The sequence below is a fragment of the Diceros bicornis genome, chromosome 13 (genome assembly GCF_020826845.1).
Source record: "Diceros bicornis minor isolate mBicDic1 chromosome 13, mDicBic1.mat.cur, whole genome shotgun sequence".
Lineage (NCBI taxonomy): Eukaryota > Metazoa > Chordata > Mammalia > Perissodactyla > Rhinocerotidae > Diceros > Diceros bicornis.
Genome location: NC_080752.1, coordinates 44,420,972 through 44,434,499, shown reverse-complemented (window position 1 = coordinate 44,434,499; position 13,528 = coordinate 44,420,972). Strand labels below are relative to the sequence as shown.

General features: G+C 53.1%; 1 protein-coding gene across 2 annotated transcripts in view; it reads right to left on the bottom strand.

The window, feature by feature from the left end:
• Positions 1-6,733, bottom strand: part of PTPRU (protein tyrosine phosphatase receptor type U) — a 79,461-nt gene extending 72,728 nt beyond the window's left edge. The window contains exon 1 of one of the 2 annotated variants that reach the window (XM_058553473.1): positions 6,616-6,733. In XM_058553473.1, coding sequence (XP_058409456.1) covers positions 6,616-6,688 — 73 coding nt within the window. In that variant the 5' untranslated portion in view covers positions 6,689-6,733. The remainder of the gene's footprint in view (positions 1-6,615) is intronic. The other variant, XM_058553472.1, reaches the window with a different exon arrangement.
• Positions 6,734-13,528: the final 6,795 nt, after the last annotated feature.

The following is a 13,528-nucleotide window of genomic DNA, read 5'->3' as shown; positions in this document are numbered from 1 at the left end:
CCCCTTCTCTCCATCCCCCATTTGTCCCCGAGCCCTCAGCTGTTCCCCCAACACCACCTGTCCCCTCATTCCCAGCTGTCCGCATCCCCAGATATATCTTCATCGTTAGTTATCTCCCATCCCCCAGCTGTCCCCCATCCCCCAGCTGTCACCCCACCCCCATCTGTGACCTTGCCCATCAAATAGTCCCAACAACACCCCTTCCCAATTTCCCCATCCCAATCATTCCCCGCCACTTCTATACTCAACTCCAAAACCTCAGTAACCCCCCTAAGCCCCCTTTCTTCTCATCCCTTCTGGTTCCCCACTAGGTCCTGGGGTCTGCACCCTGGGAATCTGCCCAAGACCTCTTGACTCATCCAGTAACAGCCTCCTCTGAGCTGTCCACCTCAGGAGTCCTCCCCTAGCCATTCTGCAGGCAATGGCAGCCCCTGCCCAGAGCCAACCAAGGGGGCATACTGGCCTCCGTCCATGACTGCCCTCCGGAGCCCCAGCCCCACCCTCCACCCACTCCGAGCCTTCTCTGGGTACCTGGGGGCTCACACGGAAACAAACACTGAGTGGGCACCTGCCATGTACATGGCCCTGGGGACAGGAGACGACAAAGACCCAGCCCAGCCCTCAGGGGGCTCCCATCCTAGAGGGGAAAGAGACTGAAAACAGCAGCAGCACACTGTCACAGTGTATGATGGCAGAAATCTGATCACTGTGCCCGGAGGGGTCTGAGAAGGTTCCACTGGGGAAGTGACATGGGAGCTAGATTCTGAAGGCTGAGCAGTAGGCAGGCCCTTACGAGGCAAGAAGGGTGGGAGGGGCATTCTCCACAGAAGACCCAGCACGTGCAAAGGGAGAGAGGAGTGAAAGGGCCTGGAGGGTTCTGGGAGCAGCACTGGCCTGGTGAGCCTGGGTCATAAGGTGGATAGGAGGAGTGGGGTCAGGGAGGAGAGGCCTAAACATGAAGCTGTCAGGGGCTGGGTCGTGCAGAGCCCTGCCTGTCATGTTAGGGTTTGGGTTGTGTCCCCTGGGTGCTGAAGAGCCTTCAGCTTGGGGCAAGGGAATGCAGCATCCTATGTCTGCCTGAGAGAGGTCACTCAGGTCATAGGGTGGTGGAAGCACTGGAGGGCTGATGGCAGAATGGAGACCAAGGAGGAGGCTACTGCAATAGTCCAGGCAAGAAATGATGGGGCTGGGGAGAAGGGGACATGATTCAACACAGCCTTCTTCAATGGCTGCTGAGTGATGGTCTGTCCTGACCAACTCCACTCCCTGAGGTGTCCAGGCCTCGCTAAAGACACTGCAGGCCTCATACCTCTAGACCAGCACTGTCCATAGAACTTTCTGCCATGATGGAAATGCTCTTTACCTGCACTGACCAATACAATAGCCACTAGCAACATGTGATTCTTGAGGACTTGAAATCTGGCTGGTGAGACTGAGGGAATGAATTTTTATTTTAATGAATTTTAACTAATTTAAACTTAATAGCCACATGTGACTAAGTGGCCACCGTATTAGAGAGCGTAGGTAAAGAACATTTTCATCATTGTAGAAAGTTCTGTTGAAAGTCGGCTCTAGACTAACTGCAGAGAAACAGAATGACTGGGGCCTCCTCCAGATGCTCCTGGCCTTGGGGTCTGAAGGGAGACCAGGAGGCAAGCCCAAGGGAAGGGGGTGTCACAGGCTAAGCTGGCACAGCCCCAGTCTCTGGTGACAGCTGGGCACAGTCAACAAGACACTCCCACCCAAAATATGCACACCCCTTTCTTGGAGACATACACACCTAAACACACAAATAGACACGCTGACCACAGGACACCCCACAGCCAGCGTCACAAACACCTGGATACTCCAATGCATGGGTACCCCGTTGCTGGATACATAGATCCCCCACACTCAGACATCCAGACACTTGGGTACCCCAGACTCCCAGGCACCTGGACAGCCCCACATCTGGACACAACGCTCCTGCACTTGAAAACCCATTACCCTGAGGATTCCCAGACACCTGGACACACCCACCTCCAAATCAGAGACACTGGGACATCCTTATGTTGGCACACCCTGATCCTCCACACCCTGGTACTGGGACGCCCACACCTAGATACTGAGACACCGCCCACTGAAAGAGCTCCGCACCCAAACTCCAGGAATTTGACACTTGGGTACCCAGACACCCTAGCATCAGGCTCCCCAGGGATCAAAGCAGCTGGTCGCCTCTCTACTCCAAACTCAGACCCTGCCACACGGGGTAAGCAGATGGCTAGACATGCTGACAGGCCACACATATGTCCTGTGCCCCAGGCTACAGTTGTACACACAGAGACACCCCCACTCTGACTGCCCAGGTGCCAAGATCACACCCGCACACACCTCAGTGGCCTCCCCCAATCCCACCTGCAGGGGTCACCAGAGGGAGCAGCTAGGCAGCCAGGACGAAGGCTGTGACCCTACCTGCCCACTCCAAGATCTGGGACAGAGGACTGAGGGAGGGTCTCCCCCTCCTGACACAAGGCCCTCCCTCTCTCCTCCCCAGAGGCTCAGACTGACGGTTGGGACTCGATGCCTCTCACTAACTGCCAGGGCCTCCCGCACAAAAGGCTGACACTGGGGGCTGGACAGGCCCTGCCAGCTGCTGGGGGTGGGGCTGAGGGCAGATGGAGGCAGTGCTGGCAGCTGGGAGAGGGGCTCGCAGGCAGAGACCTGCTCCCTTCCTCTCTGCCAAGGACTTAACCTCCCCAACTCACAGCTCCCAGATGACACTCTACGTGGCCTTTTCACACATAACACCATCCCCCAAAAGAATTTTCCAGATTCCTGGAGGGAAACCTATTTCTTTAATCTACTTACATGGAGTCAGTGCGCCCCCATCTGGCATCTCCAGCCTAGAACTTGACCCACTGGACTTCATTCATTCTTTCATGCCGCATATATTTACCCAACATGAGTGGGCCAGGCCTGTGCCTGGCACTAAGGATTCAAAGGTGAACTAAATACCCAGTCCCTGTCCTCACAGAGCTCACGGTCTGTAAGGGAGAAAGGACCAATACACTGTAATTACAATAATTACAACGCCATGAAAAAATCCAATCAACTCCCACCCTTCCTTGCCAGGCTAGAACAGGGAGTAACCAAAGAAGACTTCAGGGAGGAGGCGATGTCTAAGCTGAGATCTGAAGGAGGAGCAGGATTTCACCAGGCAAAGAGTTGAAGTTAGAGAGTTCTGGAGAGAAAGCACAGCTTGTGCAAAGGCCCAGAGAGGAGATGGCAGGCAATGGGCATTTTGGGGCTATTGGTAAGTGGTCAGACTGGCCAGAGCATAGGAGGCAAGGGGCAAGGAGAATGAAACAAGATGCGGCTGAACAGGCAGACAGGGGCTAGAGCAGGCAATGGCTGAGGGGGAAGGCCTGAACCCTGAAGGCTATAGGGAGCCTTCACAGGGTTTCACGGAAGATCCCTGGCACCATGGAGAGAGGGATGGAGGGATGGAGGTGAGAGATGCTGAGGATGGACAGAAGGGGCAGACAAGAGAGCTCTTGACAGGGCATAGGGGTAGGATGCAGCAGGATGCAGGGAGAGTGGCTTAGAGGAGGGAAGAGAGTTGAGGGAGGAAGGGGCGCACAAGGCCCCCCCTGCAACTCTAGCTAACCCAGCCCTCATGAAAAGGCTGCCTCCAAGTCTAGCTTAGCTGATGAAAGCAGGGAAGGATGGAGGCATGCCTTGAGCAAGCAGGCGGCCCACCCTGGATTTTCCCCGACACCTGGGCTGGGCACAAGGCTGCCCAGGAGCTCAGCACCCCCGCTCTGGCCACTCTCTCCGCTTCCTGCCGAGTCCCCTCCCTCAGCCCCAGGGAGAAGGGCCAGCTGCCCAGACAAGCCTTTATTGCCCAACCTGAAACCACTGGGCAGCCTCTCCCTCATTCCTGCTGTCCACAACTCCAGCAACCAAAAGGACAAAGTGAGCTAGAACACAGTGGAATAAATTACTGCCAGATTTGCATGGCTCGGAGACATCACACACCCACCCTCGGTGGGGCGGAGACTCAGGAGGCATTCAGGGAGCTGGGCAACTCTACCCAGATTCCGGGCGAGGGGAGATCCCATCCCTTCGACTAAGGGCTTCTGAACTAAGCTCTAACAGTAATAGCTACAAGAGGGCCAGGAACTTTAGAAGTGAAGTGACTTGCCCAAGGTCACAAGGACAGCAAGTGGCCGAGGCAGAATTTGACCCAGATCCCCCTGGCTTCACATCATGCCTCTGGAGCTCTGTAACAGTCCTCAAAACCATCTTTTGTTCCCTGACACTCACAGATAGAGCCTTCCTTTACAATCTAAGGAGGACCATAACCGTTATTAGGATGCCCATCAGGCAGATGAGGAAACTGAGGCTCCAAGAAAGGAAATAACTTGCTCAAGGTCTCAATCCCAAACCTCAGTTCTTGACAATCGCCCTGCTGGCAGGAGCTGGGGCATGTGAGGGTTCTTGGAGTCAAAGTGAAGGTGGTAGGGGTGGGGAGAGTGTGGTACCCCTCGGGTTCGACCTCAGGGTGGGGGAAGGAGCGAATTTGCTGCAGGACGGGAGGGGGTGTGGGGCAGGATAGGGAGGGAGGTAGCCCACGTGTCCTCTGGGGCACCAAGAGCTCAAAGCTAAAGCTGTATCCGATGCCCCCGGGCCGCAGGGCCAGGCCCCAGCTCGAAGCCAGCGGCAGGAGCGACCGGACCGCAGGAGTCCAGAGAGCTGCGCCGGAAAGGCCTAAGGGGCAGCGGGGCGAGAAGTCCACTCACGGGAGGCCAGTTCTCGGAGGCCGGCGGCCTGGAGGAGTCTCTCCCGGACCGAGGCGGCTCCGGCACGCGTTTCTGCTCGGATCCCTGCCCGGGGCGTGTCTCCCTGTTACTCGGGGCCGGGTACCGGGCTGGAGCCGCCCAATCGGTGGGGAGGGGGGAGCTGAGGCCCCCGGGAGGAGGACCGGCCACCCCTGCCCAGAGGAGGGGTCGGGAGCGACTCCACTGGAGGGGGCCACAGTCTGGGATCCCAGGCCTCAGGGTGGGATGTGGGGGCTTTGGGGGGGGGGGTTGGAATACAGACACACACACACACAAACACAAAGCAGACACACGGTCCACAGCACATATGGACACACAATCACCAGCTCCGGATACACACATTCAGATACGCGATCACACGCACACCTACCACACACACATACATCAAAAGACACCACACTCCCAAACACACCCAGACAGCGCGATCACACAGCAGACAGAAGCACCGAGACACACGCTCACACACGTACACACTCACACACACGGCGGTCCCGGCCGGCCAGGAGGCCGCACAAACTTGCGGAGCCGAACGAGCGAGTATCCCGGGCGGGAGACCCCGGCGTCCGCGGCGCCCCCTGCGCGCAACGGGAGGGGGCGCCGTCCGGTGGCCGAGAGCCAGGCCCTGCCCGCGCCGGACGTCGGAGCCCCGCCCGGGCACAGCCCCCGCCCGCCGCCCCCGGTGCAGGAGCGCCCGCCGGCCCGGCCCTTCCCGCGCCGCCGCCCCTCTCCGCGCCGGGCCCTCCCCGCCACCGGCCCGGGCGCCCCGCAGCCGCGGCGCCGCCTCGGATCAGCCGCCCGCCAGCGCCGCGCGGAACTTGCGAAACAACAAACAGCCCGACATGTCGGAGTCGGCGGCCGCGGGGCCCCCCTCCTCCCTCCCGAGCCTCAGGCCCGGCCCGACCGGGAGGCGAGGGGACGCCGCCGCGACAACTTGTCCGGGGCCCGCGCGCCACACACGCACACACGCGGGACACACACACACATCCTGCCACCGTCCCCTCGGGCGGCCCCGGGCCCGGGCACACACAGCCACGGCCCAGGCGCGCACCACACTCGCAACATTCCTGGACACGCAGCCAGCACGCACGGACACACACACACTCACATCCGCTCCAGCCACGCTCCTACACACGCATTCCCGGCACACTTGGCATTCACTCGGACCCACGCAGCCCCCGGCGGCGCACACCAGCAACCCCAGACACTCGCACACGTACACATCGCGCACACAGCGCACGGACACACACGTTCCGGACCCGTTCCCACGCCTTCACACACGTACACGCATCACACAAGCACACACCACACACGCGTTCCCGAATCCACAGAGGACTCCGGGCCACACGCATAACACACACACACAACAAACAGCACTCCCGACTATGGCATACAAAATGCAAACAAATGCAACACATTAGCAGATACAACTCTGGCCACACAACCAAACTCAGATGCACACACAACAGACACACAGCCTACTTGGCCGCACAAACACTACTCACAGGCAGACACACAAGACACAGCACACACCCAATGCCTCGATGCACACAACATTCACCCCAACATACTCGTAGACACACAACACAGCACCTTTTCTTGCACACATAACTCACAGACACACAACATTCGCAGACACACAACACCCTAAGCATACGATCGCACATCCAACACTCAGACACACACAGGGAGCAGGCTCGTAACGCCGGGTCACCCAACACTCACACTTTCTTCCGAGCTACGCCACGGGCCCCGGGGGCTCCGCGGGGCAAGCTCGGTCCGACCGACGCGCGCTTACCTGCAGGAGTCTCGGTCTCCGGCGCGCAGAGCTGGAAGGTGAGCGCCAGGACCAGAGCCTGGGCGCGGGCCATGGTGCGCCGCCGCCTGCCCCGGGGCCCGGCGCGGGGAGCGCCGCCGCCGGAGCCCGAGCCGAGCCCGAGGCGAGCCAGAGCCGGAGCGAAGCGGAGCGGCGCGGAGCGGGACTGGCGCCGAGTCCAGAGCGGGAGCCCAAGCAAGCGGGGCGCTGACGTCAGGCCCGGCCGCGCGTTCCGCGGTCTCGGGGCGCCCCCTGCTTGCAGCTGCTGGCAGCCGCGCGCGCTGCTGCCGGGTCGGATCTCCAGCGGCTCGGGTGCGCCCCTCCCCCACTCCTGCACCCCTGCCTGGAGGTCCTGGGCTGGGCCTGAACGTCCACCCGCCTCTAAAACCCGGCACCGACGTTTTCAAGCGAGCACGCTCACTGCCCATGCCTAGCTCTCGAATAGTGCTCTCAGGGACACAGACCCAAAGACACCTGGGTACCAGGTACCATCTGATACTTGAATCCCCTCTACCTAGGCCCCTCCAAATGCACATTCATACATACCTCCAAAGACAGGGCTCTCATCACCTACCACGAGCGGGTGGTTGGGTTTTTGGAAATGCCAGCTTTTAGAGTTGTTCATACTATTCCTTTATTATCCTTTCAATGTCCATGGGATCTGTAGTGATGTCTCCTCTTTCATTTCTTTTTTTTTTTATATATAATTTATTTACTTATTTCCCCCAAAGCCCCAGTAGATAGTTGTATGTCATAGTTGCACATCCTTCTAGTTGCTGTATGTGGGACGTGGCCTCAGCATGGCCGGAGAAGCAGTGCGTCGGTGCGCCGCCGGGATCCGAACCCGGGCTGCCAGCAGCCGAGCGCACGCACTTAACCGCTAAGCCACGGGGCCAGCCCCTCCTCTTTCATTTCTGATATTAATAATTTGTATACTCTCTCTTCGTAGTTAGCCCAGCTAGACGCTTATTGATTTATTGATCTTTTTAAAGAACCAGCTTTTGGTTTGATTGATTTTTCTCTATTGATTTCCTGTTTTCAATTTCACTGATTTCCACTCTGATTTTTATTATCTATTTTCTTCTGCTTCCTTTGGGTTTAATTTGCTCTTCTTTTTCTAGTTTCCTAAGGCAGAAGCTTAGATGATTGGTTTTAGATCTTCCTTCTTTTCTAATACATGAATTCAGTGCTATAAAATTCCTTCTAAGCACAGCTTTCACTGCATCCCACAAATTTTGATAAGTTGTGTTTTCATTTTCATTTATTTCAAAATATTTTTAACTTCTCTTGAAGTTTCTTCTTTGGCCTTTGTGTTATTTAGAAGTGTGTTATTTAATCTCCAAGTGTTTAGGGATTTTCCCAGCTATCTTTCTGTTATTGATTTCTAGTTTAATTCCATTGTGATCTGGGAGCAGACATTGTATGAGTTCCATTCTTTTAAACTTGTTAAGGTTGTTTCATGGCCAAGAATATGGTCTGTCTTGGTGAATATTCCATTTGAGCTTGAGAAGAACGTATTTTCTGCTGTTGTTGGATGAATTAGTCTATACATGTCCATTATATCCAGTTGATTGATGGTGTTGTTGAGTTCAACTATGTCCTTACTGATTTTCTGCCTGCTGGATATGTGCATTTCTGACAGAGGGGTATTGAAGTCTCCAACTATAACAGTGGATTCATCTATTTCTCCTTGCAATGCTGGCTTTTTTTAAGTTTTTCCTTTTCATGCCATGAAGTCCAGCTCCTCACTAACTTGCAAGGTCCTAGTCTACCCTCTAGTTATACAGATTAAGTATATTTGGGCCTCTACCCAGTACAAGCCCTTGTGCAATAACCACAAGCTAGTTGTCCATTACTGTGTAAGACCAGGCACTTTCTATGTGCTTTACCCACGTGGACTCATTTAATCCTCATCACTATTATTCCCATTACACAGTTGAGGAAATTGAGGTCCAGAGAGAGAAGGTGACTTTTCCAAGTTATGCATTAATATGTGGCAGCACCAAGATTTGAATCAAGGCCATCAGGCTTGACTTGAATAGGGGCTGAGACCTGCCTCCCATCTGGAACAAATCAACAATACCAGATACTGATTCATTTACTCAACAATTACTATAAGCCAAGGTGGAGAATTAAATAGACAAACATTCCTACCCTCGTGGAGCTTACATTCTAGTGCTAAAACAAGAACAACAAACAACTGAAAAAAGCAAATTCTCTAGTATATGAGACAGTGATGTACCAGAGAAATGGGGAGAAACAGCGAGGGAGAAGGGGATTACTACAGTTTTAAACAGAGCACCTACAATGTGATATATTCATTATTTGTCTCCACCTCTAGAACATGAGTTCCCTGAGGGCAAGGACTTTGTCTTGTACGCCAGTGCTTGGTGTCTGACATGTAGTTAGTGCTCAATAAATACTGAATAGATAAATGAATGAATATAGACATGGACCTTGCCTTCGTGAAGCTTTCATTCTAGGGGGAGAGACCAACAGCAAACATGCAAGTAAATATATAATTACAGTCTGAGACGTGCACTCTAAAAGAAATGGATGGAGTGTTGTAATAAATAAAAATCACTTTTTAGCTAAAGTGATCTGAGAAGGATTCCCTGAGGAAGTGACGTGGTGACATCTGAGCTGAGACCCGAAGTATGAGAAGGAACCAGCAAATCAGCGGGGAGGAACACTGTAGCCAGAGGGGACAGCCTATGCAAAGGCTAGAGCTGGTGGGTTTGAGGAACAGCAAGGCCAGGATGGCTGGAATGGTGTGAGTGGGGAGGGAAGGGGAGCCAGGTGCAGCTGGAGAGGCCAGCAGGCCCTACCGTTCATGCAAGAAACTATGGGTCTTTGGGTTAAACCTTAAGAGCAGTGGGAAGCCATTGGAGCATTAAGCAGAAGAGTAAAAGTTCTGATCTCTCATTTTTTAAAAAATCTCCCAAGCAGCTGAGTGAAGAACAGACTGTGGAAGCAGAGGGACTCGTGGGCACATGGGTCTAACTAGCAGGCAGTGACACTGGACAGAGCCCAGGGGTTGAAGGTGTATCCAGGCCCTCCCTACATATGCACTGTGCACTGCCTCCACTCCTGGCCGGCTCTGCACTGAGGCTGGCACATCTGAGGTTGCTCTGGGCCTAAAGGAAGCAGGACTGAAGGCTCCCAGGCTCTAGGTCTCCTCTCTTGTGAGCACTGATGAGCTCCAGGCTGAGCCAGGGAAGGGGCCAAAGAGACAGCAGGCAAGGACCAGAGACAGAGAATTAACCAGACAGAGAGTCACAGGGAGAGAGAGACAGAAACAAGAAAAGGTGATGGGGAAGAAATGGAGACAGAGAGATGCTGGAGCAGAGAAGAGACAGAAAGGACCAGCCAGAAGGAAACTCGAGGAGAGAAATCTGGAGAACAGAAGAAGCAATCAAGGACGCTGCTGTTTGCAGAGGACTCTTGCAGGACCTCATGTCGAGAATTTACCACTGATCCCATTTTTTTGGATATGGAAACTGAGGCTTAGAGAGCATAAGACATTTGTCCAAGGTCACACAGCTAATAAATGGTGAACCAGGACTCAAACCCAGGCCTGACTGATTCCACCCCCTTCACTCTTTGTGTAGGGGAAGTCTACAGGGCAGAGACTGTGATGGAGAGAAGGACAGAACACAAGCAACAGGTGGACAGATGAAAAGGAAACATTCTGCTTCACTTGAAAAAGACCACAAACTTCCATAATCCTTAAGAGAAGAGGGAAGGGAGAAGGAAAGTCCTGGCCTGGAATGACCCGCCCAAGTCTAGGGAAAAGGAGATGGCACCACAGACAGGGCCAGGCCATGAAGAAATTCCATTACCTTCAACTCATGGAATATTTATGGCACTTATCCTGTGCCAGGCCCCATATTGGGTGCTAGCGTCTTGGAGATGCACCACATGTGCCCCAATCTTGCCGGAGGGAGAAGAGGACACATAAATAAATAAGAGACTGTGTCCTACAGGCCAAAACACCAATCCAGAGAAAACATAAAGGCAGCAGGCATTGACTCAGCCTAGGGGGTCAGGAAACAACATCAAAGAAATGATATCTGAACCTGGAGTTTCCCGGGTAGGCAAGGCAGGGAAAAGCATTTCAAGCAGAAGGAGGAGCCTGAATAAGGGCACAAGACATGGAAGAGCTGGGAAAGGTGGGTATCAGGTACGGTTGGATCATAGGCTGTGCACAGTCCAACAGCAGGAGATAAAGACAACGTGGGAGTCAGTACAGAGTCTTGAGTGCAAGGCCAGGACAGTCGGACTTGAACACCTCCATTAGTAGTTCTCAAACTGTGCCCCTAGAGGAACCCAGGTATTCCTCAAGCCAAGCTGAGGGGTTCTGCCATTGAATTAAAACCATAGCCATCTTTTTCTAATTTGCAAGAAGGCAGATTAATTGCAATGAATAGAATTTTCTTTGTTTGAAGGTGTTTTTCCTCCATACATTTTTCTGAAGACTTTAGTACATGTCAATAGTGTGAGAGAATGATAGAATTAGCATAGAATCATAGTTTAGCTTTGTTTTGTTTACAATTTTAAGTTTAATATATCAATAGTTCATGGTGTTCTACAAAGAACTGTGGCTTCTGGTTCTCCCTAAATATTGGGGAGTCATGGAAGGACTTTAAGCAAGGGAAAGACAAAATGTCATCTTTCTGTTAAAAAAAAAAAAATTATTCCGGAGGCCTGAGAAAGACGGAATTGGGGAGGGAGAGACAGGGGAGAGGATCTCAGTTAGGAAGAAGGCTGTTGATATCATTCAAATGAGAGCTGATGGCCTGGACGGAAAGTGAGGGCTATCGGGATGGACAGATGGACTAAGTCTAGCCCCAAGGAGAAAGACCTGCTGATGATTCTCCAGGCTTCCTGGCTGGCCTGCCCAAGGAATTCAGAGGAGCCAATTTGGTAGAGAAGACAATGTCAACAGCTCAGTGTCCCCTAGGGAGTCTTCCAATGGAAGCAGACCTGTGTGTCACCATGAAAAGAGAGGATAAGCAAGACTGGGTAGTGTGTGTGTGTGTGTGCGCGCGCGCGCGCACGCACTGTGTGGGACCAGGTCTTTTCCCCATCATGGGACACCAACTTTCTTTAATAATAAAACCAAGTACAAACACTTTTTGAGCTCGTGCTATGAGCCAGACCCTAGTCTGTATTTTTACACATGATATTTCTCATTTGATCTTCACAATAACCCCCAATATCATTTATTAAATGCTTTCACGTGCCAATCATTGTGCTAAGCACTTCAAGTGAATAATATCTCACTTGATTCGCACAACAACCCTGAAACGGATACTACTAGTTCCTTCATTTTAAGGATAAGGAAATGGAGACACAGAAAAGCCAAGTGACTTGTCCAAAATCAAATGGCTGGAGAGTGGCAGAGCCAGGACTCAGCCAGTGTTGCCAGAATCCCGCGCTTGCCCCCTTCATCATAGCACTCGGCCTTCTCTTCCTCAGAGGAAAGGCTCTGAGCTGGCAGCCTTTGGGTCAATAAAATCCAGAGAAAGGAACTCTTCCCTATCTTTCAAAGCCCTGGCTCAGTGTTTCTCCAAGTCTGTTCCCTGGGCCACCTGCCTTGGAATATTCTCGAGAGCTTGTAAGAAATATAGATTCCTGGACCCCTCTCCAAGATTCTAATTCAGTAGGGGTGGGTGAATGCAACCTCGGTGACTTTTATGCAAATTGAAGATTTTGAGTCACAGGACTGGCTCCAACAGCACCTCCTCCAAGAGCCCCTACCCCACCTCCCACCCCCAGCCCAGAGCACCTCTCTCCTTCAGACTCCAACAGTGCCCTCCCTCCTGCTCTGACGTTCAACTGGAGTTTTTGTTACGCTCATGTCTTCTTTCCAGTACAAATATGATCTAGCATCTTCACTGTGCTACATCTTTTTACAAAGTACTTCCACTGTCCCACTCAATCCCTTTCTACACAGTGAGCATTTTGAGAGGAGTTCATCCTCCTTGAGATCCCTCCGTTATATCTGAACACACTTAGCTTTTTACAATGTGCTCTCCAGCCCCTTATTCTACTCTTGCATCCAATCTTTAATAACTTTATTTATTTATTTTTCCCCCAAAGCCCCAGTAGATAGTTGTATGTCATAGTTGCACATCTTCTAGTTGCTGTATGTGGGACGGGGCCTCAGCATGGCCAAAGAAACAGTGCGTCAGTGCACGCCTGGGATCCGACCGGGGCCGCCAGCATCGCAGTGCACGCATTTAACCGCTAACCCACGGGGCGGCCCACCTTACAACGATCTTGAAGGAGGTATATTTTCCCCATTGTACCGACGAGAAAGCAGACTGGGAGTTTCAGCCACTGCGGAAGGTGGCCCAGCTAGGAAGCAGCAGGACTAGGATTTGAACCTAAATCTTCTAACTCCAAGCCCAGCACTCTTAGCTCCACATCAGTTTACATCTTCTAAACTCAGTGTAGGGAAGTAAGCTTGGCCTCCTATGCTGTTAGAGAGTAGTGGGGATTAAATGAGATGATGCCGTAAAGGGCCTGGCACAGTGAGCACTCAATAAATGGTGGGGAGGAGAAACTGAGGCCAGGGGAGGGTAAATGACTTCCCCCAAATCAAACACCAAATCGCAGACTGTAGACACAGCTTTAGGCCAGTCCCAGACGCTCCTTGGGAGATCAACTTTGGCAGGCTCGGATTCTGTGACTCCCTCCAGACCCTCCACCACCCATCCCTCGCTCCCCGCGCAGTGTCACGAGGCGCCACCGCGCGGGCAGCGGAGGAAGAAAACGGTCCTTTAAAAAGAGCAAGGGGCGTGGTCACGCGGCGGGGCGGGGCGCAGGCGCGCTGTCGCGGGAAGATGACGTGTCCTGGGCGTCCGGCTCTGGGTCGACTGGAGGGAGC